At 43.9% G+C, this 26,840-nt stretch overlaps 1 protein-coding gene across 2 annotated transcripts in view; it reads right to left on the bottom strand.

Moving 5' to 3' along the window:
• The window catches only part of KIAA0100 (KIAA0100 ortholog), a 144,726-nt gene extending 118,295 nt beyond the window's left edge, over positions 1–26,431 (bottom strand). Inside the window, exons 1-6 of one of the 2 annotated variants that reach the window (XM_030222080.1) lie at positions 26,194–26,431; positions 18,756–18,885; positions 18,434–18,483; positions 18,168–18,327; positions 16,231–16,349; positions 14,025–14,085 (exon numbers count right to left, since the gene is read on the bottom strand). In XM_030222080.1, the coding sequence (XP_030077940.1) occupies positions 14,025–14,085; positions 16,231–16,349; positions 18,168–18,327; positions 18,434–18,483; positions 18,756–18,885; positions 26,194–26,264 (591 nt within the window). In that variant the 5' untranslated portion in view covers positions 26,265–26,431. Of the gene's footprint in view, positions 1–14,024; positions 14,086–16,230; positions 16,350–18,167; positions 18,328–18,433; positions 18,484–18,755; positions 18,886–25,860; positions 25,910–26,193 lie in introns of those variants that run through there. The other variant, XM_030222081.1, reaches the window with a different exon arrangement.
• Positions 26,432–26,840: the final 409 nt, after the last annotated feature.

Raw genomic sequence — 26,840 nt, 5'->3', positions numbered from 1 at the left:
GCTGACCAACTCACAGCTAGAGCCACCAGTGGGCTACCAGAACCAAAGCCACTGACTGAGAACAAATGTTCGCCAAATAGGCCACCCTTGATTGCAAACACAACAACTCTAGGGACTCCAGACACAGTTGAAACCAACACAGCATGGCTCTAAGCCACATAATCTCCACAAATTGCCAACTGGACTTCCAGAACTGAAGAGGTGAATTGCTTACTTTAGGAGTGCCTCCACTTTCTAGTTCTGGCTTTGAAGGATTCCTATTCCACCCTCCATTGGAATCACTGCCACAAGGACATCCAGGAAAGGAAAAAAGGGTGGAAGAGTAGAATTATATGTTAAGAATAATATCAAAGTGACAGAACTGCAGGACGTATGGGGTAAGGAAGGCTGTGGTTTAAACTGGTAAGAGGGAAAGGAAAATGTATTTACATTGGTGTAATATACAGGCCACCTTCACAGTCAGAAGAAATGGACAGAGACTTAATTGAAAATATCCAAAAGATAGCTAGGAAAGGGAAACTACTACTGATAGGTGATTTTAATATGCTGGATGTCGATTGGGGCATCCCTGCTGCAGGGGCGACCAGAAGCAAAGGGGTTTTAGATTCTCTACAGGAAGAATTGTTTCAGCAGTGGGTGACGGAACTGACACAGGATGGAGCTATTCTAGACCTCGTGCTTACAAACATTGTTTCTGATGTTATGGTGGGAGATCATTTGGCATCTAATGATCACCGAATGGTATGGTTCAATATTAAGACAAGGGAGGAGAGGGCTTATTCGAGATTGAAGGTCCTAGATTTCAAAAGAACTAACTTTGCCAAGATGGAGAAATTTCTCAAGGAACTGTTGGTTGGATGGGAACAGCTGAAGGAAGTAGAACAGCAATGGGCGAAATTGAAAGGAGCTATTTTAAAGGCAACTAACCTTTATGTTACAAAATTACATAAGAGTAAGAGGAAAAGAAGGCCACTCTGGTTCTTGAACTCAGTAGCTGAAAAGGTAAGGGAAAGAAGATTAACCTTCACATGTTACAAGAGGACTCAGAAAGAGGAAGATGGGGAAAAATACCTGTAAAAGCTCAGAGAAGCTGGAAAAGCTGTCAGGAAAGTGAAGATACATATGGAAGAAAAAATAGCCGATACGGTAAAATTGGGGGACAAGACTTTTTTCATATATATATTTGACAGGAGGAAGTGACAAAATAGCATTGTGAGGCTCAAAGCTGAGGGGGAGAAATATGTGTAAACTGATAAGGATAAAGCCAAACTGCTTACCATTTATTTCTGTTCTGTGTTCACGGAGGAAAGGCCGGGGGTAGGATCGCAGAAAACAAATGCTAAGGAGGATGGATGTGTGGTAGACTGGGCTAGATTCTCAGAAGACTGTGTTCGTGAGGAGCTAGCTAAAATAAAAGTAGACAAAGCGATGGGGCCAGATAGGATACATCTGAGGATATTCAAGGAACTCGGAGATGTTCTGGCGGCTCCACTGTCTGACCTCTTCAGTGCCTCAGAGTCTGGAGTGGTCCCGGAGGACTGGAGAAGGGTGGATGTGGTCCTTCTGCACAAGAGCAGGAGGAGGAGGTTGGGAATTACAGACCTGTAAACTAATGGAAACTCTCGATTCAAATGGACTACAGGACCCGAGGCAGCATGGCTTCACTAGAGGCAGGTCGTGTCAGATGAATCTGATTGATTTCTTTGACTGGATGACCAAACAGTTGAATGTGGGAGGGGCGCTAAATGTGGTGTACTTGGATTTTAGCAAAACCTTTGACACAGTTCCATACAAGTGACTGATAAATAAATGGAGTGCCCTTGGTATGGGACCTAAAGTGACTGACTGGGTTAAAAACTGGTTAAATGGGAGGAGACAGAGGGTAGTGGTAAATGGAGCTTGCTCTGAGGAAAGGGATGTTTAAATATCTGTTTCGGAACCGCCACTGGTAGCACCTGAAACAAAAATAGCAATCTAGGCAGCACGTTCATTTTCACAAACTGCCATATGCCCCCACCACAAAAGCCACAATCCCTTCCACCGGGACAATTCCCCCTGAATTTGGTCTATTACCTTCCCATAATTGAGACTATACACCCTACCCAAGTCCCTAGGAATCTGAATCCCCAGATACCGAATGTGATGCCTGGCCCAGTTAAATGCAAACAATGCTCTCAATCTACTTTTTTCCCCTTGTTTCAAAGAAATCCCCAATAACTCACTCTTATCCACATTAACTCTTAGGCCAGCATATCGTTCAAATTCCTTAAAAATCTCAAACACCACAGGTAGTGTCCGCTCAGGATCCACCACATAAAGTAGCACATCATCCACAAATAACGCAATTCGATGTTCCAGCCCCCCCAACCCTAATACCCTGAAAATCTGGATGCTGCCGTATCAGTACCGCCAATGGCTCTAACTACAGGGCAAAGAGGAGTGGCAACAAGGGGCATCCCTGCCTAGACCCTCTACCTATTGGGAAGAAGGGAGTATATCCCCCATTGATGTTAAGACGCGCCTTCGGTGCTGTGCACAAAGCTGCCAGCCAAGCCCCCAAATTGTCTCCCAAGCCCATGCAACTCATCACTGCACGCAAAAACCCCCCCCAGCTCACCCGGTCAAAAGCCTTCTCTGTGTCTATAGCCAACAAAGATGTACTAGCCTGGGATCTTTGTGCCTCCCATATCAAATGAAGAGTACGCCTAATGTTATCCCCTACCTGTCTCTTCGGGATGAATCCCGATTGGTCGATATGGACCAACTTCGGCAGCATCCTAGCCAGCCTGTTAGCCAGGACCTTAACCACTATCTTTGCATCCACATTCAGAAGTGAGATAGGTCTATAGGCACCACAAACCACTGGATCTTTCCCAGGCTTAGGCAGAACCGTTATCCCAGCCTCGGACATAGAAACCGGTAACCCACTTCCCTCCAACGCTCCAGTTCCCATCCGCACCAAGAGGTCTCCCAACTCCCCTACAAAGCATTTATAAAACCTCGCCAAGTCTCCATCTAAGCCAGGCGCTTTACCATTAGGGAGCCGTTTTATCACCCCTGAACCTCCCCTAATCTAATGGGTTCCCCAAGCTGGGTTCTTTCAGTTTCATCCAAGTATGGTAAAGGAATCTGATCCAAAAACCGAGCCATATCTACTATCTGTTGTTCTCCAGAAGCACTATAAAGTTTTTGATAATATATATTTTTTTAAATCATTTATTTACATATTTTGCAGAATTGTACAAAACCAGATTTAAACATCACTTGTCTCCAAAATATACCATTCTAATACGCATACATAGTCTCCTTTTCTGATTCATTTCCCATAGAATGTCTTCTGATATTTCACTTACTATCCCCCCTCCCCTTCCCACCCTCTCCCCTCCCTCCCCTACTAAATATGTGGCATTAGGATTCCACAGAGGTTTCCCTCCAGGCTGTATAAGATTCCCAAGTTTTTAGGTATTTAGCCATACATCCTGTCCTCATAGCTGTGAGTTTAGACATTAATTGAATATACTCCAATTTCCCTAATACAGTTGATATGTCTGGCAAATTTGGCTTCCTCCATGCTGCTGCTAATGTTAATTTGCCCGCCACAAATGTTTGTATGGCAAATTGATGTATATGCCGTGGTACCTTGGGCGGTCGAAGATGTAACAAACAGTATTCCATTTTCCGTTGATATTGTATAGCAGTCACTGAGCTGATAAAGTCTATGATGCTTGCCCAGTATCTTTGTGCATATATACATGACCACCAGATATGAAACATATCCCCATCTTCCCCACATTCTCGCCAACAACTTGCCGAGCTTAATCTGAACATTTTAGCCAAGCGGGTGGGTGTATAGTACCAGCTATATAATATTTTATGGCCATTTTCCACCATCTTGCTGGACACCGATACCCGGAGTAAGGACTTAAATATCTGTGCCCATTGTGGGGGATCATATATTGTTCCTATCGCTAGCTCCCATTTTTGTGTATAATGTTCCACTGGGCACTTCCTTGCCAACAGAGCTCCATAGATTCTAGTGATACTCCCTCGACCACCCCCTCCCGTCATCCCTTTTTCCAGCTGTGTTTCTGTTAACTCCAGTTCCTCTCCCGCTGTTCGTTTAAGAAAGGTTTGCACTCTATAGTAATGAAAAGCCTGTAGCGGGGAGAGCCCATAGTCCTGACATAGCTCCTGATATGTGGGGATCGTCTCTTCATTACACATTTGTCCCAATTCATACAATCCCAGTTCTTCCCAGTCCTTGTATATTCTATCGTATCTGCCCATGCCGAATTGAGGGGCAAATCTAAGGTAAGTGTGTTGAAAATAAGTGCGTTCTGGAAAGAACTGTTTCCTAATCTTGCTCCAAACTGCCAAAGGCCACCGTAGGAGAGAGGGGCTTCTTCTAAGTACCTCGCTAAGTGTACTCTTAGGCAGCCATAGAATTGCTCTGAGTGGGTACGGACTTAGCCAATGTTGTTCTATGCCAACCCATAACTTCTCTGTGCTCTGGTACCAATTAGCTAATAGTCTAAGGTGTGCCGCGCAGTAATAATCATAAAATGATGGGACTCCCATACCTCCTTTGTCTCTGGGTTGATACATCGTGTCCCGCCTCACCCTGGGTGGTCTCTTCCTCCAAATAAAGGAAAAGACTCTACCCTGCAAGCCCCGAAAGAAGCTATCTGGTATCTCTATTGGTAATGCCATAAACAAGTAAAGCAGTTTCGGAAGTATGACCATCTTGATAGCATTGATTCTGCCTACCCATGATATTGTCAATCCCTCCCATCTTTCTATTTCCTGAAATAGTTCTCGTACCTTCCCAGGGAAATTGTATTCAAATAGATCTTCTATCCGACGAGGTATATTTATCCCCAGATACCTAATATATTTTTTTAGCCCATTTATAGGGGAATCGTTTTTTCAAAAAGGTTAGGATAGAGTTTGGTATATTTATGTCGAGTGCTTCAGATTTATCAAAGTTAATCTTAAAGCCTGACAGCTCACCATATTTTTGTATCTCTTCTCCCACCACCGGTAAGGCAACCCGGGGGTCTTTTAATGTCAGCAAAATGTCATCTGCAAAGAGGAGTATCTTAGTTTCTATACCCCCTCCCTGAAGGCCCCTAATCTCTTCATGCCCTCGGATTCTAGTAGCTAATGGCTCCATCACCAATGCGAATAGTAAAGGCGACAGTGCACACCCTTGTCTGGTGCCTCTGTATAAAGAAAACGGGCGCGTCAGCGTCCCGTTGACGCGTACTGCTGCTGATGGGGTCTGGTAAATGAGATGTATCCACTCCATGAACTTCCCTTCTATGCCCATCTGTTTGAGCACCCCAAAAAGAAAAGGCCAGCTGACTCTATCGAAGGCCTTTTCTGCGTCTAGAGATAATATACATAATTGGGAGTTAAGTATATGGGCCCCTTGGATCACCTGTAGTGTTCTCCGGATGTTATCAAACGTCTGACGGGTGTGGACAAAGCCCGTCTGATCCTCATGTATTAGCTGTGGGAGAATTTTCTGGAGTCGTGTGGCCATGATCTTTGTAAATATTTTGTAGTCCACCCCTAATAACGAAATGGGTCGATAAGAGCTGCATAATTGGGGGTCTTTGCCTGGTTTATGTATAACCGTAATTGTGGCCATATTCCATGTTGAGGGCAAGCTCGTATTTTTATCTAGTGAGTTAAACACTTGTAGTAACAATGGGGCAAGTAGCTTTACATAAATTTTATAAAATTTGGGAGTAAACCCGTCTGGTCCTGGAGCTTTATCTGGGGATAGTGCTCGAATGTCTGCTCCACCTCCTCTAATGTGATGGGTGTGCCAAGGTTTGTGCGGCCTGTTCCGGTAGTTTCGGGAGGTCTACATTCGCCAAGTATTCCCTTATTTCCTCTTCTCCGCCTCCCTCCTCTGCCCTGTATAAGTTTTGATAATATCCTCTAAATGCTGATTCCAGGAACTCTGGTTCTGAGTGTATCTCCCCCCCTGCATCTCTAAGTCCCCCTATCATATTCCTATTGGTGTGTTGTGCCAATTTGTGGGCCAAAAGCCTGCTTGGTTTGTCGCCAAATTCAAAATATATTTGGCGTACTCTCTGTAATTTTTCCGCTATTTCGGCTAACTCGAGCTCCTGCAGCTGAGTACGCAGTTCAGATGCCTGTCCCCTTAATTGTAACGGATTTTGGGCTGTCCCCTCTTGCAGTTGTCTTTCTACTTGTGTTAACCTCGAACGTAAATCTTTGTCTTTCGCGCATCTTTCCTTCCAGCATTTAGAACGCAACGCTATCAAATGACCTCGGATCACTGCTTTGAACCCTTCCCATATCATGGTCGGAGAGACTTCCCCAGTATCATTAAATTGGATATATTCTCGGATATGTTGCTCTATCTGTATTATGTTTGCTGGGTCCGACAACAAGGCATTGTCCAAGCGCCACAGCCTCCTTGGCCCCGGCGGGCCCACCCCCCGGAGCCGCAAGAGCACCGGGGAATGGTCCGACCAGGTCCTCGGTAAAATAGAATGTTCTCCTATTGCTCCTAATAAAGATGAGTCCCCCAACCACATATCAATTCGAGATGCGGATTGATGTACTGTGGAGAAGTATGTATATGCCCTCTGATTAGGATTGTCTCTCCGCCAGTAATCCTGTAGTTGCCAGTGGTTTATAAATTCATGAAATTGCCTTCTATCACTTTTTGCATAGTTTATCCTTCTCACCGTATTGTCTAATTGTGGGTTCAGTGTAAGATTAAAATCCCCTCCCATCAATAGGGACCCTTCAACGTGTCTGGTGAGTGTTTGGTCTAATGCTTTGAAAAATTCCCCATGTTGTGAGTTTGGGCCATATATATTCACTAAAGTATATGTTCGCCCCGCCAGAGCAAAGACAATCAGCAAGTATCGCCCCCCTTTATCCTTGATAACTTTTTTAATCTCCCATGGCTTCCCCCTACCAAATGCTATAAGGACACCTTTACTTTTTGTGTTATCTGTGCTCGAAGCAAAGTGCACAATAGGATATGCTTTGTGTGTGCATAGTCGCTCATATTTGGTTTTTAAATGGGTCTCCTGTATCAGCCCTATGTCCACCCTGTGGCGCTGCAGTTCCTGGAACAACAGCTGTCTTTTCCTGGGTATGTTTAGCCCCCTAGCATTTAGCACCAAACACTTAATGTCCCCCATGCCTTTTAATATACATGAATCCTTTCTTTATCTTCTCCCCACTTTGGTTCATTATCTTATAATCAGCCTGCATCCCATGCCATGCTAAACTATTACTTCCCCACCTCCCACCCCCCATCCCAAATTCCCCTTTCCCTTCCCTTCTATAAAGTTTAGGCATCCCTTATACCTCAGAGGATGCCTAGTCTAGGAGGAAGGAACAACCTGTTTCAATCCAGTCCCCCCTCCACAACAGCAGCTTCTCAACTTTCTCTTATTGTCCTGAGCTGATTAACAACTCACCATAATTAACCTTGAAACAACTCTTATTTAACATCCTATAACTTTACCAACAATAATGTCCATACTTCTTCAGGTAATTCTAGTTGCAGATTGTTGGCGCTGCAGTCTTCTCGGTCCCTTTCCAGCCCGTTGCCATTTCGGTGGGGGTGGGTGCGATCCAGGCTTTGGTCTGGTGCTCGTGCCCGGCCCAGTCTCTGTGGTCGTTGTCTCCGGGAAAAGTTCTTGTGCTTCCATCAGTGATCTGATTTGATGCTGCTTCCCATCTTTATAGAACACCAGTGCAAAGGGATGCCTCCATCTGTATTGGATCTTGAGATCTCTAAGATGTCGTGTAAAGGGTTTCAAGTCTCCTCTTCGCTTTAGCGTCGCCGCCGCCAGATCTTGGTATATTTCGATATTATACGAGTCCCACTTAAATTCCTGTGCTTGGCGTGCTAGTTTCAGCACCTTTTCTTTTTGCTTATAGCTGGTAAAACAGGCAATGATATCTTTTGGTTTATTGTTGCGCATTGCTCCTAGTGCCCTATGTGCTCTTTCTATCTGGATAGCCTCAGGCTCCACCGTTTCGCCATTCGCTGTGTATAAGTCACACACTATTTCCTGTACCACCTTCTCACAGTCCTGGTAGGTTGGGGTTTCAGGGAGGCCCCGGAATCTGAGATTGCTGCGGCGCCCCCTGTTTTCCAGGTCCTCTACCTTGTCCAGTAGCTGTTGTTGGTCGTTCTGCAGCCCCGCGACCTGCTGATCCATCGATCCGAGGGCCTCACCTTGTGCCTCCACCTGCGCTTCCGTCTCTTCCAGACGTGTTCCCAGCTCTCTGATTTCTCCTCTCAAGTCAGCCCCCATTGTCGCCACCTCTGCCCGTAGGGCTTTGAGATCGGAGCTGATATTTTGTAGCCATTGCTGCAGGTTCAGCTGATCCATCTCAGACGGCTCTTCCGCCGTTTGTTTCCCCAGCTTGCTGCCTTGGGGTGAGGCGCTTCCCGCCTCCGTTGAACTTTTTGTTTTCCTCGCGTCCGCCATCTTGTTTGTATGCTGCGGTCCTGCTCCTTCGAACGCAAACCGGGATAAATCCACCCCCGAGGACGGCGGTTGCATGTGCGAGTTCTCGTTGTGTTCGCTGTCTGGTGAGTTATATTTTTAACCCTTCAGCTTCGCTTAACTATGCGAGTTTCGCCGTTGCCGCCGAGGGGGGACCGGAGCTAGTCTTTCAGGCGTCCATCTCTGTTGGTGACGTCACTTCCTCCAGTTTTTGATAATATTTCACAAAACAATTCCCAATGTCTAAGTCAGTATAATACCAACCTCCCCTCTCATCCTTCAACTTCTGAATAAGGGAATGCTCTCTCCGCGCCCGCAAATAATGGGCCAACATTGCACTGCATTTGTTGGCAAACTCAAAATATTGTTGCTTGAGCTTAGTTCTCATAAAATCCACCTCTGCCATCTGCAATTGTGCTATTCCCCTCTCATTTGCTTAAGGTCTGCCCATACCTGCGGTGTAGGGTTTCTTTTGTGCATCTGTTCTAAATACAATAACCTCTTCTGTAAAGTCAACGAGTGCTGTGCTTTTTCCCTTTTCTTGCACGCCCCCACTTAATCAAAGCACCCCTCACCACTACTTTCAGCGCATCCCATAACACCCCATCTGTTACTTCCTCATTATCATTAAAGCATCGGAATTCCTGAATAGTACGCTGAATATCTTCCTGCACTTGCTCATCCCCAGGCAGTGATTCATTGAGTCTCCAGACTCCTTGTCTCCTGCATTGGCCCAACCCAATTAATTTAATCCACATTGGCGCATGATCAGAAACACAGATGGTCTCTATCTCAACAGCCCCCACCATGTGCCATCCATTGCGATGCACCCATAGCCCATCTATCCGGGAATACGTCTGAGCTGCATGCGAGTAAAAGGTGTAATCCCGCTGTACCCCATGCATCAACCTCCAACAATCCACCACCTCCAACCCCTTCAAAAATTGTAACAGTGCCTTCCTCACAGGACCACTCTGCTGCCCTCATCCTGTTGAATGATCTAGCCTTGCATCAGGGGCAATATTAAAATCCCCTCCTACCACAACTTGCCCTCTCACAAATCCCGAGATTTCTTCTTTTAGTGTTTGAAAAAATTCCCTCTGCCCTACATTCGGAGCATAAATGTTAAGCAATGTCCGCTCCTTCCCCTGCAGCCATCCTCTGAGGCCCACACAACGCCCACTAACATCTCGAAATACCTCTTTAATCACAAGTCCACAGGTTTGTCTGACCAAAATAGCCACTCCCCCCATCTTTTTTGGCCCCATTTCCTAATGTACCACCACTTCCCAAAAAGGCCTATGATGCAGCAAGTGAGTGTCCCTCAGCCTTAAGTGTGTTTCATGCAAAAATGTTACATCCCACTTCAGTCTACCCAACTCCTTGAATACTCTACTGCGTTTCCCCTGATTATTTAGTCCGTTTACATTCCATGTGCCCACCAACAAAGTCTTCCCCCCCTCCCCTCCCTCCCTCCCCCCTGCCCCACTCCCGTACTCCTCTGCTCCCACTTATCCCCAACCCCTCCCTCACCCTCCCCTTCCCTGTGGCTGATCTGTCAGGAAATCACTAACCTGCCGCTGAAGCACTTGCACGTCTTTAGTCAGGCTGGTAAAACTGGACTCCATATTGTCTAATTTAACAAATATTCACTGAAATTGTTTACTCATGGACGATTCCATGGCAGTTTTGTTTTTGTTTTTTTTTAAAGTTCTATATGTACTACTGGGAAGTTTAGCCCTTTCTTTTTACAATTTGTGATCCACCTTCAGCTAAAAAAAATTGGTTAAGCAGAATATAAAATGACTAGATTAGATACAACTACCCCAGCATTCCTTGATGCAAGGCCCACGGGACAATGGAGGTTTCTGCAGCCTGGTTTAATTGCTGCTGGTGAACAAAGCAAGTTAGGAAGACCTGGCCCAGTGGGGGTGGGGGACTGCAGGAGGAAGGAAAATGATGGAAAAGGTGGGGATAGGGAGATGGAGGAGATGCTACACATGGATGGAGGGAGAGGAAACCAATGAAAAAGCTGGGAAGAAAATGATTAAATCACTTGACAACAAATGGCAGGAAAAAGAATTTTATTTTTAGTTTAGTGATTGAAGTATGTCAGTTTTGAGAATTTACATTTGCTGTATTTGAAGACAGGCTAATTGTGTATGTGTGCTGCATGTGTGACCAAGGCCAGGTGTTTTGGTGGGGATGGCTATCAGCACACATTGGTCAGTGTTGCAGCCCCACATAGGGAAGATATGTCAGCTCTACTTCAGCCCTTTTGGACCCAAAGTGGCTCCGACTTTAGTATAAATCATTTTTGTTCAGATGAGAAGCAGCACATAAACCAAAGGAGGAGACAGTCGAACTTTCATACAAAATGAAGTATCCCCAATACTCCCACCCCACCCATCCCCCCACCATCCAATAGAATAACAGGATCAAAGAGCGGAACCAGGTCTAAACAAACAATTAAATCCCAATGAAGAAAATTCATCCCCTTATTATCACCCTCCTTCCATTTCCCAAGCTGAGTATCATCCAGAAAGAAACCTCCAAGGATGGGGAGACAGGCTTGGGTTCTGATAACCTCTCTCTTCCAAACAAGAAATATGCCACAAATCTTCTAGCCCTGTTATCTGTCCCCTCTAACCCACCCACCACAGAGAAAGGAAAGAAAAAAAAAAAGAAGGAATCTCCTGAAGCCAGGGAATCTAGTCACCAAACCATTTTGCTACATTTAAAATAAAACTGTGAGTCCTAGTTGAAAGGGAAGAGATGTAAGGATCCCAGACTGATTAAAAGAAATACTTCCTGTGCTTAAAATATGGACCCACCCTTTGCGTCTCCAACAACATATGATGGTGAAGCATACTCCACCAGCCCCAAAAAGATAGGGAATCTTGTGAACTGATTTCTTACCAAGAAGTGTGCTTTGCGAATAAATAATCGGTGACCCCCGCTCTGCAGAGGAAAATCCTCATAGTTATCCAACAAAAAACCAGCAGTTGATAGGTTAGCAGAACCTAATAATCCTTGCAAATAATAAACCACTTTTGTACAAAAGTGGTATACCACAGAGCACTACCAAAATAGAGGAATAAAAGAATTATGTTGGTGAGAACATTTCAAACATAGAGGAGTGTCAATGCCACCCATGTGAAACAGCTGGGTCTGGGTAATATATGCATGATAAAGCACTTTAAACTGACATTCATGTAAATCTGCCGCTATCATCAGTTGGGGAATTCCAGCAACCAATTTACCTAAGCCCAGAGAAGTAGAGAATCTATGTAAATCCTCTGCCCATTTGGTCATCACGTTCAAAATGTTTTTAGGAAGGTAACATTGCAAAAAGGCCTTATGTAGAGTGGTTACCGATGGTCGGTCTTGTTCTTCCAAAGTGAAAAATGAGCACAGCCAACCCACATGACCAACAGCAAAAGCATCATCATCTAAAGAGTTAACATAATAGCGCAACTGATAAGCTAACACATCTGCCAGACAGACTGAAAATCTCTCCCACAAATCCCCCAGTGGTAACAGACAGCCATCTAGATGGAGAAAGCCCGGACTTTAAAATTAGCGAATACCACTGAACTAGCTCATCACCTTTGTGCCCTTGAGCACCAATTCCGGGGCCTCCAACTCCACTAGGAACGTTCAAAAGAGCACCTTGTAAAAGGGAAAAGATCTGAACAGCCTGCGCAACCCCTCTAGGATGTGATCCCTGTCAGCCAACATCTTGTGTGCTGCCTCAGCCATATGCAATGTTCCCACCACCTGTAAAATAAGGGAGAACAATCCCTCCTGTCGGAAGTGTCTAATCACAGGAAATTCTTCCCCTTCCACCAGGGAAAGCACTCCTAACTCCAGGGAGAGGCTACATCCTCCTCAGCCTCACCAGCTTTCGCCCTGCTGTCAAGAAGCCAGGATTGGAACCCACTTCCCCCTTTAAGCCCTGCTGGCTGTTCTGGGTCTCTTGAACAGACAGCTACTCACCTGGGGCAGGCTCTGTGGGAATCCATCAAGGGCTCACTTTCTGCTCTAATACTCGCAGTAAGCAAAGCTGGGCTCTGCAGCCCCAAGAGGACGTGCTTCTGACAACACAAGAGAGCATGCATGAATTGAGTTTCAGGGGACAAAAGGAGACTCCACTCTACCCCCCCCCCCCCCACAAGAAAAGGATGCACTGTGGTGAGAAGTTCAAGTACCACGCCATCCTTACTTAAAAGGATAGCCATTCCCATCAAAAGCACCCTCTCCTCAATTTTCAGCAAGAGGACTGGAGCCTCCCCAGAATCATGTCACTGTGCGGACGCTGACTACTGCACTTCAGGAACCAGTTCCTGCTGGATGCCCATCACAGTAGGAGCCAGCCGCATTGGTTTCCACTCCTCTCAGCACTACCTGTTCAGCAACATGCCTCCAAGACAGGCTGGTGCTCACATGATCCAACTCAGAAAACATTTCACAGTACAGGGATTCTCCCTCTACCTTGCCCTCAACACTCCCCAATGTAATTAAATCACTATTTTTTTCTCCTTCCTCTTTTTTTATTTATTTCTTTACTTTATTGCACAAGCATTACTAGGCTTGTGTCACTTAGCTCCTTTTTTTGTTTTTAATATAAAGCCCAATTAGGAGAAAAGTTGAGGGGGGGAGGCACCAAACAAGACACAAGCTACATGTCCCCACTAACAGAGACCCTGTGGGACATCTGCTAGGAGTGCCAGCCTGGCTGAAGCTTGGGGCAAAGGAAGGACAAGGCACCTCCTAGCTCAATCAGGGAGAAAAACTCTGCAGACTACTCCCCAAGAGCTAACATAGTTGGGCAACAGGCCATAGACTGTGCCCCAGAGAGTCATGCCACCAAAGAAGAATCCTCCTTCACCAGTCCAATTTGCATCATCCGCTGGAGTCATAAAAAGAGTGGCAAGTTCCAAGCTGCATCACTCTTTGTACTAGTAAAGTCACTGAAACATTTAGCTTCTCTACCTTCACCTGCTAGTAAAAAGGCATAACCTATCAGTCTGGACTGGACTAGCAGGATGAAAAGGAACTTCCGTTACCTTTTTTTTGTTTGTTTTACTTTATTTTGTTTCTATCAAAATTAGTTCCTATGAAAGGTGCTTTACATGGTGAAACAGGAAACTAAAGATCTCCATATAAACCAAGAACAAGAGTATTCAGGGCAGCACCAGTGCAAGCTTCACACACGCACACATACACTCAGCGCCCAGCACAGGCAGAAGTGCACACTTCTCTTATCCACGTACACTGCACCTCCTCAAGGAATATGGATGTTATATAGCACAGACTAGCAAGAAGCATGAGCACTAGCTATCAAAGATGGGCAGTGCACAGAAATTCTACAGCATAAACTGGCAGAATACATGATCCTATGTGTCACAATTTTGTAGATGATGTGAGTGCTATATGAGATCTCACTTGTATTTTATTTAAAAATTTCTACCCAGCACTATTCCACAATCCCCCAGAAATACTCACTGCCTGTCTGCTCTTCAGCACTTTGCTGTTCAGTTGGCTGAGGTTCACCTTGAAGTCCAGCCTAGGAAAGAAGAAAATTAAACAGCCAGTGATTAGAGTGCTGAAATTACACTGCTCAATATTTCCCTTCTCCTTATAATCTGTCCTATCTACTCCTTCCCCTCCCACTAAAATTTCATTCACTGAATTCTCCCCAATCTATCCCCTCCCTTTAATAAACAGAAAACTGAAAAATGCCTACATCAAGTGAGAGGTTTCTGTTGCTTAGATCTCAATTATTTTGACAGTCAAGTGAAACAAACAACAATAACAAAATCAGGCTTTATTAGGCAAATATTTTAAACAACTGTAACTGAAAAATTCTGTTGCAATTAAACTGTATTACAACTTAGGTCCTTCTTACTTTCGGATTGCATTATATGAAATGGTCCTTTTTCCATTATGGTTACAGATCCTGCAGTACTTTCCTATGTATTTGACCAATAGAGATGTGGGGATATTTACAAAATATTTAAAAAAAAAAAAAAGCTTCTCTGGAATAACAAAAAACCTAGACTTTCCATGCCACAGTTGTCTCTGTCTTTTGGTCGGGGGGGGGGGGGGGGGGTCTAGCTCTACCTGATCTGCAGAGATATAATGTGACATGTACTGTGTGTCACCTGGTAGACTGGATTAATGGCACTACCTTTTTTTACCCCTTTGGAAATAGAACGGCAGCTGGTGGATCCAACTCATCTATTTTCTTCATACGAGTGAACCTACACGAACTGTGGTTTAAAAATCCCATCCTTTATTGTGCTCCATGAGACAAGCATGGTAGCGGATGTGTAAGCAATTGAACTTTCCTCCATTGTCTACCATGCTACTCCCTTTGTGGAGAAACAGGGATTTAGACCCTGATCGTTCTAATTGTATCTGAAACAATGGAATGCACGGGGCCCAATTTACTATATGTCCATGATTTGGTGAAGGAGGAAGGTACATTAAAACCTTTTGCAGAGCTCCAAAAAGAGGGTTATTTGCAGCCCACAGACTGGTTGCATTACACTGAGGTTCAGCATTATGTTTCAACAATAGATGCATCCTCCTTGAGCAAGGATGTAGTAGACTTGATAGTAGAAACTGTAATGCTTATCCATACAAAGAAGACTCAACTGTCTTTCTTCCAAACCAGCTTGAGGAGCATTGTCCCTAAGTGAGATTATGAGCAGCTAGCTTCGCTGTGGAATGCGGAACTACTTTCGGAGGAGCACGTTACTGGTGAAGGCCTCCGGTTGTTGATGAAACATCTTAAACGATTCACCTGGTCTGTACAATTACAGGAACAGCAGTACAAAGTTTCTTTTGTAGCTTTATTTTTCTCCACATCGGGCTTACTTGGCTAAAAATAGCTGATTCGGCGATTGCCCCAAGTTTGGTGCATATGTTTTGGACTTGTGAGCTCGATCATTCCTTTTGGAGGAACATTTTGACTTTTGTCCTATTATTGGTAAACGCATCCCACTACGAGACAATGTCTTATTTTCTAATTTTGTTTCTCTGGGATTGCGAAAGGGACCCAACTTATTGTTACATAAGGCATTCTTTGTGACCCGGAGATGTCTTTTATTTCATCGGCAACAACAGGATCCACCGTCAATGTCTTTTTGGAAGAATGAACTCTTTATTTGTTGAAAACAGAAAGGTTAGATGCCAAGTTTGGCTCTCCTAGGACCTGGCGCCACTTTCAACAAACATGGTCTTTGTTTTGGGACCCTTTACCTCATCGAGCTTGGAGTTCTTTATTGAATTTGTGAACTAGAGCATCATTTCCTGAGGCGGAGGGGTGAGGGGCAAGGTGTCAGGGATTGTTATATGAGCACCAGCTGTCTAATGATCTGGGTCAATGTGAAGGAATAACAGGGTTGACTCAGGTTGGGATGGTTATTTGTTCTTGTGAAGATCAAGTGGTGGGCTTAGGTTTGGGTGGCTGTGGAGGTGGAGGGATACTGAGTTCTTTAATCAAAAATTTGGTCACTTTTTATAGTATTGTACATTGTGATATTACCTTTTCTTCTGCGACTTAATATATTTAAAAAAAAAAAAACACAACAACCCCCCCCCCCCCCCATATCATTGTATTACTGCTTTAAATGCTATTAACTCAACTGAACACATGCAAACATTATTCTCCCCAAACAGAGCAGAGAGCTTGCTAGGTAATTACCTATCCCCATTGCAGTACAGAAGGAACTGAGTCCTGGAGACTGTCATGTGCCAGAGGGATTCAGATGCTGCAATATGTGGAACCATGATGTCAATAGAATCTATATGGATTGAGAAGAACTGGAAAAATATAAAGAAAAAATTGAGTCTCTCAACACTATTTTTTGTTGTTTTATTTAAATTTCCAGACACATATACAAATAAAATGACTTAGAATATTCTCCAACAGTATTTGGTGTATGAGACACCACTCTTTGAAACTTATGCATTTAATGATCCCAAAGGAATCTTTTTCAAAGGCACAGTTGGACAATTTTGTAGTGGCAATGAGTAAGGTCCCAAAAATATCTGATGGGCAGTAAAGCCAGCCATAAAATAATGTCCAGCTACAGCAAGTGAGGCCCCACTTGGGAGTATTGTGTTCAGTTTTGGAGGCCGTATCTTGATATAAAAAGACCTGAAGCGGTCCAGAGGAAGGTGACAAAAATGGTATGGGGCTTGCACCAAAAGACATATGAGAAGAGACTGGAAGACCTGAATACGTACACCCTAGAGAAAAGGAGGAACAGGGGAAATACGATACAGACATTTAAATACTTCAAAAGGTATTAATATAAAAACAAATTTTCCAGAGAAGGGAAAAATGGTAAAACTAGAGGACATGAATTGAGGTTACGGGGTGGAAGACAAGAGAACTGTATGGGAACGGGAATCCCCTCCGGGGCTGTGGGAATACTGCGGGGACGGAAGCAGTTCTGCGGGGTTCCTGTAGGTTTGGAAGCAGTTCCATCGGGGTTGCTGTGGAAGTGTAAGCTGCACCTGCACCAGCCTCTCACCTACCAAGTACCAAATTCTTCAAGTACTGCCTCCTCCTCCTCGCTTTAACAGTGCAGATGCAAAACATTTTCCCACTAACTCTCACTGCTCCTGGGCTGATGCGCAGTCCTCAGCTCTGACAGAGGAATGAGCATCAGAGGTCACTTGACCCACTGGCGCGTGAATGGCAACCTCCCAGCACAGTGCTGGTGAATCTTCTATGAGCAATGTTCCAAGTTCCTACTTCCATTCCTTTCCCTGCCTGCAATGCTGTGGTTTGAACCCAAAGAGAGACGAGAGCTAACCAGAATTTTTTTTTTTAAGGTGCCATTAATTGCTAGCGTGGATGGGTTAAATTCTGTTGGGACGGGTTAGATTTCTGTCCCCGTGCAACTCTCTAGTGCTATAAAGCTTAGGAGTAATGTCAGGAAATTCTTTTTCATGTAGAGGGTGGTTGATGCCTGGAATGCCTTCCCGAGGGAGGTGCTGGGGAAAAAAAAGGGTGACAGAATCCAAAAAGGTGTGGGATGAACACAGAGGATCTCTAATTAGAAAATGAATGGTATGAAAACAAAACTTAAATGGTTGTATGTATGTCTGCATTAGATGGCAACTTCGGCTGTGAAGAACTAAAGCCGGTGCCGAGCAAGCTTTACGTTCTTGGTCTCATATATGGCAATCTGGTTTAGGATGGGCTGGAGAGGACTTCGACAGAAACTCCAGTAATTTGGAACGTGAAGACAGTACCAGGCAGACTTTTATGGTCTGTGTCCCGCAAACAACAAGACACACTTGGGTAAGCTGAAGTGGGCTTCAATGGAAATGTCAAAAACAACAATTCATTGTTGGTTTAATCATGACTTGATAATGAGTGTGACTGTTGCGCAGACTGGATGGACTGTTCAGGTCTTTATCTGCTATCATTTACTATGAGGCATATTTTCAAAGCACTTAGACTTACTTTGTAAGTCTAAATGCTTTGAAAATGAGCTCCTGCGTAAGAACATAAAGAATCCCAAACAGCAATAAATGAACATAGAAGGGGAACAGCATACCACAGGATTAAACATTTAAAAAAAGGAAACCCATCAATGCTGCCAACAGAAAAGGGAAGGTACTCACCTGAGAAATTATTCTTAGCATGGAGTGACTGATAGGCAACTTGCTTCTGCTCTGTCCCTCACTCTCAGCCTGAGCATCTGGAAAAGATGGTGAGAGCCCAGGACTCTTCTGCAGATTTGTTTCAATTCTCACCTCACCAAAACACAGCGCCAAGTAATTGCTACAGTAGGAATGGGGAGACAAAGCACAGTCATGAAGGAATATCCTGTGACAAAGGGAAACTGCTGAATGAGAAACTATTCATTATTTTATAAAAGACTACTTACGGTAACTCATGATTCAACAGCTTACTGGAGAACCAAATGCTGTCAATCTCCTGTAATGGCAAAGAAGACGACTCAGCACGGAAGCAGACAGCTGGCAGAAAACAGGGGTAACAAGCAGAAAGGAGCATCAGGGAACGGCAACTGTTAGGGGTAGCAGGAAGCAATAGATATGTGATAGAACCAAGGTTACTGGGAATGCTGCAGCATCCTTCAAAAGTTGCTTCCACTATGCATGGGTGAAAAACAAGTTTCCCCACACCCCTATAAAAAGTGCTTCAACTACCCAAGCTAGCTTCAATGTTGACCATCCAGAGACACCCACCAGAATCAACTGCTGATGCACCAACTTCAAGCTGACGTTTCGGAGACAGAAGAATCCCAAGGAGCCAATTTTCAGCTCAGCTTCCAGTTTCCTGTGACACCACTGGATGGCCAGGCGGTATACAAACCACCTGCAGAAGCATTTCAAGAGAACAAAAAACAGTGATACCTTTAATAGACTAACAAAACAAATCAAAAAAGGAGTTCTGTAAGAACTTTGGGGATCACATGAGTCTGACTATGGAAACTATGTGGTCTCAAAAACCTCAGAAATAAAGATTACTTTAAATTGGTCCACTAAAAGGTTTAAAAGAATTAACATTTGTCTTTGACTTCTACATATGTCAGTGAATAAGAGAACATGAAAGTCAGTAATAGTGAGAGTAATATCTGAATAAAAGCCTAAACCTATACATCTTTGATACTCCTGGGTAAATTAAACTCAATATATGGCCAGAGTATCACTGATTATACCATAACAGACCTCGACATCAGAGTTGATTGTCAGATCTCAACCTCACTAATCAGACCACAGAGAAAATTTGCTCTGTAGGAACAGAACAAGGCAAAAACCAGCACCCAGCGTTCCACCCCAAGATCTTCACCAACTTTCCTCAAAGTACATACAGAGAGCCTAGTAGTATAATTCCAGCTCGATGTGAAAAACCCAGATGCCAAAAGACGCCAAACCAAACAGCAAGATAAATTATGGTGAACTTACATTAAAGGAAAGAAAATTATCAGGTAAGACCTATCTCACTATTCCAGAACCTGTGGGATAGTTGTGTCCATCAACCAGCAGGCAGAGATAAAGAACCGAAAACTGAGCTGAAACATCTCTCTTAGCATCCAGTGCAGCTCCTCAGTATTTACATAGACAAGCAGCAAGGAGAAACTCAGAATAAAACACAATCTTAAACAACTTGCTAATCTAACAGTAATCAGACAAGCAAACGTGTGTGGATCTCTCCCATCTCTGGATGATTTGTAGAGAACAAGAGATATGCAGGAAGCACCATGCAAAGTGACAGTCATTATTTGACCCATTACTTTGCACCGATAACACATCTCCGAAACCTCAGGCAAGCCTCTGGAATAGCGGGAAGGACTAATGAAAAGAAAATGATCAGGTAAGACCTAATCCTTCCAAAAGGTCCATTAAACCCAGCATCCTGTTTCCAACAGTGGCCAATCGAGGTCACAAATACCTGGCAAGATCTCAAAAAAGTTCAATACATTTTATGCTACTTATCCCAGAAATAAACAGTGGATTTTCCCTAAGTCAATTTAATAATGGTCTATGGACTTCTCCTTTAGGAAGCCGTCCAGACCTTTTTTAAACCCCGCTAAGCTAACCGCCTTTACCATATTCTCTGGCAATGAATTCCAGAGTTTAATTACAATTTGAGTGAAGAAAAATGTTCTCTATTCATATTAAATTTACTACTTTGTAGCTTCATTGCATGCCCCCCTAGTCCTAGTATTTTTGGAAAGAGTAAACAAACGATTCACGTCTACCCATTTCACTCCACTCATTACTTTATAGACCTCTAGCATATCTCCCCTCAGCCATCTTTTCTCCAAGCTGAATAGCCCTAGATGCTTCAGCCTTTCCTCATACGGAAGTCGTCCCATCCCCTTTATCACTTTCGTCGCCCTTCTTTGTAACTTTTCTAATTCCACTATATCTTTTTTGAGATGTGGTGACCAGAATTGAACACAATATTCGAGGTGTGGTCAAACCATGGACCAATACAAAGGCATCATAATGTCCTTACTTTTGTTTTCCATTCCTTTCCTAATAATACCTAACATTCTATTTGCTTTCTTAGCTGCCGCAGCTCACTAAGCAAAGGGTTTCAACGTATCATCAATGACTGCGCTGAGATCTCTTTCTTGGTCGGTGACTCCTAATGTGGAGCCTTGCATTACGCAGCTATAGTTTGGGTTCCTCTTTCCCACAAGTATCACTTTGCACTTGCTCACATTAAACGTCATCTGTCATTTAGATGCCCAGTCTCCCAGTTTCGTAAGGTCCTCACAGCACAACAAAAAAAAAATTTTCATGTGCTACTGGGCAAAATCCATTTGTCCTATACTAAATTCAGTGTGCGTATTCCAAATCTCAAGTCAGAATTGTTGTAACACCTCAGGAAATTTTGTTATGCATACGTTTGCCCAAATGAATTAAGTACTTGGAAAGCATTGAATAATTTTTTACAGAACGAGTTTTACTCCAACAATTACCTGATCTGCAACAAAGTTTTCGTAGTAAACAGTATATGAAAATGTAATGGAATAATAACATTTCAAAAAAGTCTTGTATTCAAGTGTAAAAGTCTTACTTCAGCAAGGCCCAGTACTGTTAAAAGTGCTTCAGGCATCTGCTTTTGCGTTTGTGACCGGTCATATTTTCCCGTTGCAAAAACCAGCAGTAGTCCCCCATCATGTTGGGATTCCAGCGGCCTTGATATCCATTCTCCATTGTAGAAATGTCTTTATGGAATCTCTCTCCATGTTCATCACTTACATGTCCCAAATTGGGTGGGAAAAAGTCAAGATGGGAATGTAAGAAATGCATTTTCAATGACATTCGGCAGTCAAGTTGTTCATATGCTTTAAGCATGTTGTCAACTAGTTCAGCATAGTTTTCAGCTCGTCTGTTCCCAAGGAAGTTCTGCACTACCAGCTCAAATGCATCCCAACCTTCAAGTTCCAGAGGGTTGAGTTTTGTTCTGAATGTGTCATTATGCATTAGTTTGTTGATTTCGGGGCCAATAAAAATTCTGGCCTTTATTTTAGCCTCAGTTTTCAGTGTGCTAAACATCTCATTCAAATACTGGAAACCATTTCCATCACGATCAAGTGCAATTACAAAATTTTTTATTAACCCAAGTTTAATGTGAAGTGGTGGAAGATAAACTTGAAGTGGAAGATAAACTGGAAGATAAACTTGAAGTGGATCGACCAGTGATTTGTGTTGTACACTGTACCAACCGTGTGCTCGATTCTGAGAGGCCACTGTCTCATTTTGTAATGATTTTTGTCATCACAACTGTTCCATAGGCACAAGAAACACATATGCTTCGTGTACCCTAACTGTAGGCCAAGCAGCAGTGCTACCACTTTCAGGTCAGCACAAATAGTCCATTTATGTTCAGAGTATTTGATCATTTTCAAAATTAACTCCATAGAAGCATGGGTCTCTTTCATTCCAACCCCAACAACCAATGGAACAGATGGTTTTTCGTTACCCTTGTGCAACAAGACAGCTTTCAAACTCGTTTTGCTAGAGTCTATGAATAGCCTCCATTCATCAGGAACATGTGTACCATCTAACTCCATCATAAGACCATTTACATCAGTACAGAAACAGACAGACATCGTTTTCCATTGCATAGTATGCAGCTAACTTGGTGTGTCGATGACGAAAGTGTGAAGTTGTGGTGCTTCGTTGTAGCAAATTCCATTCCCGAAGTCTAGAAGTTCTGACTTTTCTTTAGATAATGACAGATCTCTTACCAATTCATCTAACTCTGAATGGCTCAGCAAGTGCGGCTGACCCTCCAGTTGTTCTGGATCAGGACATGCATCATGCCAATCAACATCATCTTCTTCATCAGGATCAGAAGCGTCAGTTTCAATTGCCATTTCTGCTGCGGGAGGGGCAGGAACTGGATTCTCTACATCGTGTGGTACTGGTTTAAGAGTAGACTCACAGTCAGGATATACAATTTGTGACTTGTTTCTCTTTGAATACCTGGCAATTTTAGTCATGCAAAAATAACAGTCTGAATGGTGATTTTTCTGCTCACACCAAACCATCGGCACTGCACAAGCCATTCCTTTCCTTTTACCATTCAACCACTGTGTTAGCCCAGAGTAACACACAGTGCAACAAACATGAGGTGCCTAGCTTTTATCTTGATCTTCAATTTGACAGTCAGTCAAAGTAATACTTGTAAGCAAGGCGCACTCGCTTTGTCAGATTCTTGTGCTGATCATAAGTAGTGTATTTGCCACATATGTAGCAGAAATTGTCCGGATCGTTAACACATTTGCGTCTATCCATCTTGCCTTATATACGTACTGCTGACATCAGCCAATACACCTGTCTGAGCGCATCTGGACAGGTCCGGGCATGTCCACTGGAATATTTCCAATATATAATGCATTAATATTATAAGTGAATAGGCTTTGCATGTATACTTAAAATCTAGACGTGTCAGGCAAATTCGGAGTTCATATTTGGAACCGGCGGGTTCAATCAAACACATAAACGGCGAGTGACCGAACTCACTCGCAAATGCGCAGTAGAGACTTCCCTCTCTGTCCCGCCCCCACGTCAATATGTGATGACGGGGGCGGGACAGAGAGGGAAACTGCGCTCCCCCCCCCCCCCGAGGTCACCGCCACCGGTAACCCCCCCCCCCCACCCGGGCCCTCTAATCGCAATTAATTCAACTTACATCGCCGCAGCACACAGATCTGCTGAGCTCCGGTCGGCCTTCCTTCCCTGCCTGTGTCCCGCCAGAGCCGACGGTACGTCACACGAGGGCGGGACACAGGCAGAGAAGGAAGGCCAGGCCAACGGGAGCTCAGCTGATCTGCATACTGCGGCGATGTAAGTTGAATTAATAGCGAACAGAGGGCCCGGGCCGGGTGGAGGGGTGGCGGCGGCGGCTCTGGGGGGGGGGGTACCGGTAGCGGCGACCTCGGGGGGGGGGGGCCTTGGAAAACCCCCATTCCAATAGTAGCCTGTTTTAACGGGCTCACCGGCTAGTTTAGTATAAATCAAATGTTTTTCTCTCAGTAGCAAAATCATTGTTGCGTTGTTTTTCACAATCCTCTCACAATTTAACAAGTTTGAATAACTTTGTGTCGTCAGCAAATTTAATGGCCTCACTAGTTATTCCCATCTTTAGATCATTTATAAATATGTTAAAAAGTAGCGGTCCCAGCACAGACCCCTGGGGAACCCCACTATTTACTCTTCTCCATTGAGAATACTGACCATTTAACCCTGTTCTCTGTTAACCAGTTTTTAATCCACAATAGGACACTACCTCCTATCCCATGACTCTCCAATTTCTTCTGGAGTCTTTCATGAGGTACTTTGTCAAACGCCTTTTGAAAATCCAGATACACAATACCAACCGGTTCACCTTTAGCCCCATGTTTGTTCACCCCTTCAAAGAAATGTAATAGACTGGTGAGGCAAGATGTCCCTTCACTAGATCCATGCTGGCTTTGTCTCATTAATCCATGCATTTGAATATGCTCTGTATTTTTTTGTTATTTATATAATACTCTACCATTGTGCCCGGCCCTGACGTCAGGCTCGCTGGTCTATAATTTCCCGGATCCTCTCTGGAACATTTTAAAAATATGAGCGTTACATTGGCCACCCTCCAATCTTCCGATACCACGCTCAATTTTAAAGATAAATTACATATTACTAACAATAGCTCTGCAAGTTCATTTTTCAATTCTATCAATACTCTGGGATGAATACCATCTGGTCCAGGAAATTTGCTACTCTTCAATTTGTCAAACTGCTCCATTACATCCACTAGGTTTATAGAGATTTCATTCAGTTTCTCTGACTCTTCAGCTTTGAATGTTATTTCTGGCACTGGTATCTCTCCCAAATCATCCTCGTTGAATACCGAAGCAAAGAATTCATTTAATCTCTCCGCCATGTCTTTGTCTTCACCGATTGCCCCTTTTACCCCTAGGTCATCTATAGGCGTATTTTCAAAGCACTTAGCCTTACAAAGTTCTATAGGTTTCTATGGAACTTTGTAAGTCTAAGTGCTTTGAAAATTAGCCCCCTAGTGGTCCAACAGATTCTTTTGCCTGCTTCTTGCTTTTAATATACTTTAAAAAAAATTTTACTATGCGTTTTTGCCTCCAACTTAATCTTTTTTTCAAAGTCCCTCTTTGCCTTCCTTATCAGCGCTTTGCATTTGACTTGACATTCCTTATGCTGTTTCTTATTTTCAGTCTGTTCCTTCTTCCATTTTCTTAAGGATTTTCTTTTAGCTCTAATAGCTTCCTTCACCTCATTTTTTAACCATGCCGGTTGTCGTTTGGTCTTCCTCCCTCCTTTTTTAATACACGGAATATATTTGGCCTGGGATATACAAAAGCAATCCCTATAGTAGGTGAGATTCTGGTGCCGCCGCCCTGTTCCATCCTCCACACAGCAGTCATCCCCGTACACTCAAATCAAAGCAGACAAACCTATGTGCTGCTGAATCCATGTTGTTCTTTATTGTTGGTGGCATTTTTATTTAATCTTGCTTATACAGTATATTCAGGAATACTCGGAAATACCATTCACCCATAATAAACTACCATATTTTATTTCTCAGTGGTCACATCGGGTGTACAATCTTATCTTTCATCATGCTCCCAATTACATGCACTGCTTTGTGCGCAACATATTATTTGATGTGTAAATAAAAACAGAAAAATGTTTACTTATCTTATACAGTTGCCATCAAATTTCAAACAAACTTTCCAGGCGACCATGCTACTGTGCAAATGTCAAAGCCAATCCTTCTGGTTACCACAAGCCATGCATCTCCCTTAAAAGCTCAATTCCGCATGAGTTTTGTATGCTTGCATGACTACTTCAGGGACTCAGGCTGCAGGCACAACTTCTTCACAGGCTTAAGTCCTTGTAGCAGCTCACTTTCACAGATAGCACTTTGGCATTGTGTTAAACAGATCCAGGTAGATTAATTCTTAGCAATAAAGTCAGATTTGGAGGAGACCTCGGTATTCAACTTTAACATTAAGAAATAAATCTTGACACTCCTGGGCAAAGTAAGCCAGGCAGGGGCAGCGCAGGGCCAATGTGGAAATACGGACAGGGCAGAGGAGATGAACTTAAGTTCATCTGCTTGCCAGCATATAATAAAAAGCCGGATCCCATCTCTGTGGACCCAATTTAAGGTGGTAAAAACTGCATCCTGCAGAACCTGGAGAGTTTACATGATTGTAATGCCTTCCTTCAAAGGCAAATGAGTTGGGCTACTCAGTTCTGAATAGACTGCAATGGAGAGGTGGAAGTCAGTTCACAGTGCCGTGGTACTTACCCCCAATTTAAAAGTACACAAATGCCACGCAGCATTGCACAGAATAGGAAAGAAGATCCCTTGTCATTTCTGATAGGCATTTATGCTAGCTTTTCTAGATAAGAGTGCTAGATACACACCACCAGCACCATAATCCTCTTCCTCTAGCAATTACCCTATACCCCTTACCTATAACTTCCCCTCCATATTTAAAAGGTCGCATCGCTCCTCTAACACACGTCACCATCACTTCTTTCACACTACTTTACCAGTACTGGAACCCACCCTCAACCCAATAACAGTGGCAGTCGCACCCATGCCCTCCCCACCTTTTTTCCCCCTCAGGCCTCTCACCAGCACAGTCGAAGCCCGCCCAGGAGCGCCAGCAGAAGCAGCAGGAACAGGGTGGCGTAAAGCGGCGGCATCTACGGGACAGCATAGGGGCGTGCAGCCGCCCGGGACCCAGCAACCCGGAGTCAGAATAGCAGGGAGCCAGGACAACCAACCACCCGCTAACCTACAGTGACAGGCCAGCAGGACCACCGCTCACTAACCCAGAGTGAGAGGCAAACTACCAACAACCACCGGCTAAACATCCGAGACAGGCCGGAAGCCGGGCCAATCGCCTACTAACCCTGCGTATAGGCGGACAACCATCTCGTTTACCCAGAGTGTGAGAAACCGAAGGGACAACCACTGCCTAATCCAGAGTGTGGAACCGGGATAACTGTCCACTCACTGGAAGAGGAAGACCCACCCACCCTTTTCAAACCCGGAATGCAGGAGTCAGAATTAAGGCCATCACTCACTAGTTCATAGGGACTATGTTATAAATGCAGGACAGAATCCACCATCTACAGTGCTAACCCACCACCCCCTCCCCCAACAGACTGTGAGGAAATCCACAGAATGAATAACCATGTTATTTATTTATTTATGCAGTCGTACCCCACATTTTCCAATCTAGTTGGTTCAATGTGGTTTACAGATTACTTCATGTA

The sequence above is a fragment of the Microcaecilia unicolor genome, chromosome 13 (assembly GCF_901765095.1).
Source record: "Microcaecilia unicolor chromosome 13, aMicUni1.1, whole genome shotgun sequence".
NCBI lineage: Eukaryota > Metazoa > Chordata > Amphibia > Gymnophiona > Siphonopidae > Microcaecilia > Microcaecilia unicolor.
The sequence above is the reverse complement of the archived record's forward strand: the minus strand, read 5'-3'. Positions and strand labels throughout refer to the sequence as shown.